The sequence below is a fragment of the Salvelinus alpinus genome, chromosome 11 (genome assembly GCF_045679555.1).
Source record: "Salvelinus alpinus chromosome 11, SLU_Salpinus.1, whole genome shotgun sequence".
Classification (NCBI taxonomy): Eukaryota; Metazoa; Chordata; class Actinopteri; order Salmoniformes; family Salmonidae; genus Salvelinus; species Salvelinus alpinus.
In genome coordinates this window covers 27,423,410-27,428,636 of record NC_092096.1, presented here as the reverse complement: position 1 = coordinate 27,428,636, position 5,227 = coordinate 27,423,410, and the positions used below count along the sequence as shown (strand labels likewise).

At 47.1% G+C, this 5,227-nt stretch overlaps 2 protein-coding genes across 2 annotated transcripts; both read right to left on the bottom strand.

Moving 5' to 3' along the window:
* Positions 1–326: 326 nt before the first annotated feature.
* On the bottom strand, positions 327–4,670 carry LOC139533820 (extracellular matrix protein 2-like). Its single transcript, XM_071332228.1, has 2 exons — positions 2,760–4,670; positions 327–2,555 (listed from the first exon to the last, which is right to left on the bottom strand). Exons 1-2 carry the CDS (start codon positions 4,085–4,087, stop codon positions 1,457–1,459), a joined length of 2,427 nt encoding a protein of 808 aa, XP_071188329.1. The 5' UTR covers positions 4,088–4,670; the 3' UTR covers positions 327–1,456.
* On the bottom strand, positions 4,151–4,672 carry LOC139533288 (cilia- and flagella-associated protein 251-like). Its single transcript, XM_071331358.1, has one exon. The coding sequence runs from the start codon at positions 4,670–4,672 to the stop codon at positions 4,151–4,153; it is 522 nt and encodes a 173-aa protein (XP_071187459.1).
* Between the last annotated feature and the right edge of the window lie 555 nt (positions 4,673–5,227).

The window sequence follows — 5,227 nt, the reverse complement described above, 5'->3', positions numbered from 1 at the left end:
TCTGTCTCCTAGAGGTGAACGTACTTTGGTGCGAAAAGTGCAAATCAATCCCAGAACAACAGCAAGGGACCTTGTGAAGATGCTTGAGCAAACAGGTACAAAAGTATCTATATCCACAGTAAAACGAGTCCTATATCGACATAACATGAAAGGCCGCTCAGCAAGGAAGAAGCCACTGCTCCAAAACCGGCATAATAAAGCCATACTACGGTTTGCAACTGCAGATGAGGACAAAGATCGTACTTTTTGGAGAAATGTCCTCTGGTCTGATGAAACAAAAATAGAACTGTTTGGCCACAATGACCATCGTTATGTTTGGAGGAAAAAGGGGGAGGCTTGCAAGCCAAAGAACACCATCCCAACCGTGAAGCACGGGGGTGGCAGCATCATGTTGTGGGGGTGCTTTGCTGCAGGAGGGACTGGTGCACTTCACAAAATAGATAGCATCATGAGAAAGGAAAATTATATGGATATATTGAAGCAACATGTCAAGACATCAGTCAGGAAGTTAAAGCTTGGTCGCAAATGGGTCTTCCAAATGGACAATGACCGCAATCATACTTCTAAAGTTGTGGCAAAATGGCTTAAGAACAACAAAGTCAAGGTATTGGAGTGGCCACTAAGCCCTGACCTCAATCCCATAGAAAATTTGTCGGCAGAAATGAAAAGGCGTGTGCGAGCAAGGATGCCTACAAACCTGACTCAGTTACACCAGCTCTGTCAGGAGGAATGGGCCAACATTCACCCAACTTATTGTGGGAAGCTTGTGGAAGCCTACCCAAAACGTTTGACCCAAGTTAAACAATTTAAAGGCAATGCTACCAAATACTAATTGACTGTATGTAAACTTCTGACCCACTGGGAATGTGATGAAAGAAATTAAAGCTGAAATAAATCATTCTCTCTACTATTATTCTGACATTTCACATTCTTAAAATAGTGGTGATCCTAACTGACCTAAGACAGGGAATTTCTACTACGATTAAATGTCATGAATTGTGAAAAACTGAGTTTAAATGTATTTGGCTAAGGTGCATGTAAACTTCCGACTTCAACTGTATGTGGCATCATTGACCTTGAAGTAGGCCATAGTCTTTCAACACAGACTTCATGGGAGCGGTTCAAACAAGTATTTTCTCTGAACACATATCACAGCTTCCAACAATCACAGATATACCCAAAGCAACGACATACAGTACAGTATAGCTATCCACATTGAGATCCAAGTTCACTCAACTGGCCATCTTGCATTGTTATCTTGTAATGTTGAATCAAAATCAGCTCCCGACATGATGTCTGTTTCTCTATGTGTATTGCAGAACATTTTACCGCCATGTTGGAGCCCAACGGACGTTCAGGTTGAGCAGAAAAAACCCTGCAATTGGTTTCAGTTGTGGGATTGTCTATAATCTATATTTGCAGTATGACTGTCCTGCAGGATTCTATAGACTGCAGCTCAGTAGAAGTGTACCACCTGGAAGCCTCTGAGGCAGTGGAAGGCTTTTGCGTCCAGGTGGCCCAGGTCTATGAGGTTGTGCTCCAGCTGCACCAGCACCAGGCTGCTGAGGCCGGGGTCTGAACCCCCCCAGCAGAAGGCGTCGCGGGGCACTGAGTGGATCTTGTTGTGTGTGAGTGCCACCGAGTGTAGCCCCCGGGGCAGCTGCCTGGGCACCTGTCTCAGGCCGTTGTGACACAGGTCCAGCTGGTGCAGGACGGGCAGCGCCCTGAAGGCCCCCGAGGCTACCCTGGCTATCTTGTTACTGGCAAGGCCCAGGTGCTCCAGGTGGGGGAGGTGGAGGAAGGAGGCTTTGCCCACGGAGGAGATGAGGTTGCCCTCCAGGTTCAGGGTTTTGAGGGAAGAGGGGAGGTGGCGGGGTACCTTCTTGAGCTGGTTGCATTCTAAGTTGAGGTTCTCCAAGTGGGTGGCGTTGACGAGGGACTCCCTGAGCAGGCCATGGTTGGTTAGCCGGTTAGCGCTCAGATCCAGAATCACCAGCTCTGAGGTACCCATGAAGGCCTCCCCTGGGAACTTCTGGATAAGGTTGCCACGGAGGTACAACTCCCTGATAGATAGCGGTAAGCCCAGAGGCACCGAGGCCAGCCGGTTGCGGTCCAGGCTGAGGGTGCGCAGACTGCCCAGAGGTGAGAGCACACTGGCGGGGAGAGTATCATTCCCATTCCCCAGGCTGTTGTTGCTCAGGCTGAGGACCAGCAGGCTGGGGCAGTGGGCCCAGGCCCCCTCCGACATCACATTAAGCCGGTTGTTATCCAGACGCAGCTCTTCCAGGGAGGCGGGCAGGTCTGTGGGCACACTCTCCAGTAGGTTCCGGTCCAGGTAGAGCCGCCTCAGGGCCGGGATGCCCTCGAAGGCCCCCTCGATGGAGCCGTCTGTCAGCCGGTTGTTGCTGAGCACCAGGAACTCCATGGACAGGTACTCATTGAGCATGTCCAGCTGAATGCTGTCGATGCGGTTGTTCATCAGGAGGACGTAGCGGGAGTTATAAGGGATGCCGTACGGAACCTTCTCCACCCCCTTGTCGGAACACTGGACCACTCTGGGAAAGGGGACAATAGAAAACATTGGAGTAATGAATGTGGACCTGTAAAGATGCACACATTATGCACACAACAAACATTACTGTACGAAATGGTTTGGGTGATTAAATAAGACAGTGACAATATGGAAATAACATAATGATAAAATTGAATTAATTACAAATGGGCAATAGTAAGCCTGATTTAGTCAGAGAACATCTCACCGTCCATAGCAGGCACAATCCGGGGGACAGTAGTTGTCTTTGAAGTAGGGGAAGTATGCCGGATTTGTGCCCTCCTTCTTCTCCTGTTTTGTCTCTTTGGTTTTGTTGTCCTTTTTTAGAGGTTTACCTTTCCTCTCATTTATTTTGTCTTTCTTTTGATGTTTCCCTGTCTTTGTCTTGAGATTCTTGGTAGTCTGTGTCAGCTTCATTGTGTGTTTTGGCACTGCTGGTTTGGCTGTAGGTTCTGTCTGTTGTGTTTTGGGTTTAGGTTTTGTCTGTAGTGTTTTGGGTGTAGGTTTTGTCTGTTGTGTTTTGGGTGTATGGTTTGTCTGTTGTGTTTTGGGTGTGGAGTTTGTCTGTTGTGTTTTGGGTGTGGCGTTTGTCTGTACCGTCACTTTGGGTTTGGCTGTTGGTTTTGTCATCTCTTTTGGTTTGGCTGTAGGTTGCAGTTCCTTGGCTGTTGGTTTTGTCATCTCTTTTGGTTTGGCTGTAGGTTGCAGTTCCTTGGCTGTGGGTTTTGTCATCTCTTTTGGTTTGACTGTAGGTTGCAGTTCCTTGGCTGTGGGTTTTGTCATCTCTTTTGGTTTGGCTGTAGGTTGCAGTTCCTTGGCTGTGGGTTTTGTCATCTCTTTTGGTTTGGCTGTAGGTTGCAGTTCCTTGGCTGTGGGTTTTGTCATCTCTTTTGGTTTGACTGTAGGTTGCAGTTCCTTGGCTGTGGGTTTTGTCATCTCTTTTGGTTTGGCTGTAGGTTGCAGTTCCTTGGCTGTGGGTTTTGTCATCTCTTTTGGTTTGGCTGTAGGTTGCAGTTCCTTGGCTGTGGGTTTTGTCATTTCTTTTGGTTTGGCTGTAGGTTGCAGTTCCTTGGCTGTGGGTTTTTCCTGTTTTGGTTTGGTTGTAGACTTTAGCTGCTTGACTGTATTTTCTGTCTCTTTGAGAAAGACAATGCTGTTCCTCTCAGTCTGATTGTCGTTGATTGAAACCTTGATAATTGGGCCAACTTTGACCTCCATCGCCTGCGAAACAAAACTCTCCCCCTCCCTGAGATTGGTCTGGGAGCTGTCAGTCACACTCTGAACCATAATGAGCTCACTGTCCACCAATGAGATGGCCTCCTCTGCCTCTGGAGCCGGGTCTTGGATATGACTGGCAGGTTGATCGAGAGCATGAGTGGCAGACTCTGGAACTTCAGAGGAGGTAGAGGGTGAAACTGGGGGAGGGCCATGTTGAGTGGCAGGTGGAGGAGTGACATCATAAAGTGGAACAGGCATAGCTGCAGGGGGAGGGGACATGGGTTCGTTGATAGCTTGATTGACAGGTTGAGTGTCCATTACTTTTTCTACAGGAGAGGAGGAAGTGCTGGTTGGAGGGGGGAGGTCTATGTGTGTAACTACTCAGTAGTCTCCCTCGCTTTGATCTACACTGGGTTCTTTAACTTCCCCAACTCTCAGGTTTTCCTCTAGTTTCTCCTCTCCTCCATATGATCTCTGTTCCTTACCATCTCTCTCCTCATCATCTGATCTAATCCCTTCTTCATGTCTCCCCTCTCCATTATCTCTTCTCTCCTCCTCCTTTTCATGTTCCTCATCAGCTTCTATCTCCCAATTTTTAAATCTCTTCTGCTCTCTGTAATCAAGCCCTCCAACCAGCGTTCTCTCTTCCTCCATCCCTCGCTCTTCCTCATGGCCTTCCTGCTCTGCTGCCCCCTTCTCCTCCTCTATTCTCCACTTCTCAGATTCAGTCTCTGGAGTTAGTCCTTCCTCGCTCCTCCCCTCTTCCTCCCTCCTCTCTTCAGGGTGGGTTGCAGTGAGTTCTTCAGCCTCCTCTTCATCTGCTGTTGGGGTCTCCCTCAGTCTCTCAGGTCTCAAGTCTGACCAGGGATCTGTTTCTCTGACTGAGTCTTCTATGGGGATCATTTCCACTCCTAGACACACAGCAGTATCTTAGTATTGACACTCAAGATTAGGCATCGCTACAAAATGACAGACAATGTGGGCCATATTGACAGAGATTTTACGAAGTTTGCAGTTGTTAATTTCATAAAAGAATAGAAGCATAATAAAATAAAACCACTTCTTACAGTACTTTAAATTAATTACCAAAATTTGGCAAATGGCTCCGGTTCTATTCAAACCTGTGACTAGGTTGCCTGAATAAGTCTGGGATATGTTAACAGACTTGGTTCGTTTGAAAATAACATTATTCCTATGCAGTGTGGAAACATCTGAATTCAAGTGTACTTAGGATCCTTTGCTGCACACATACAGTACATACATATGATGCACTTTCCAAACTGATCAGACAATTCGGAGGATCGGAAAATCAAGCTATTGTAAATTAGAAATTGTTGAATTAGTTTTTCAAGTTTGTGAATGTAAAATCAGTGTGTAGATCGTGTGGATTATGAAAGTTCACAGGCACTTACTGGGCTGAAGTACAAATGATTGAAGAGGAACTATCAGGAGCCAGAG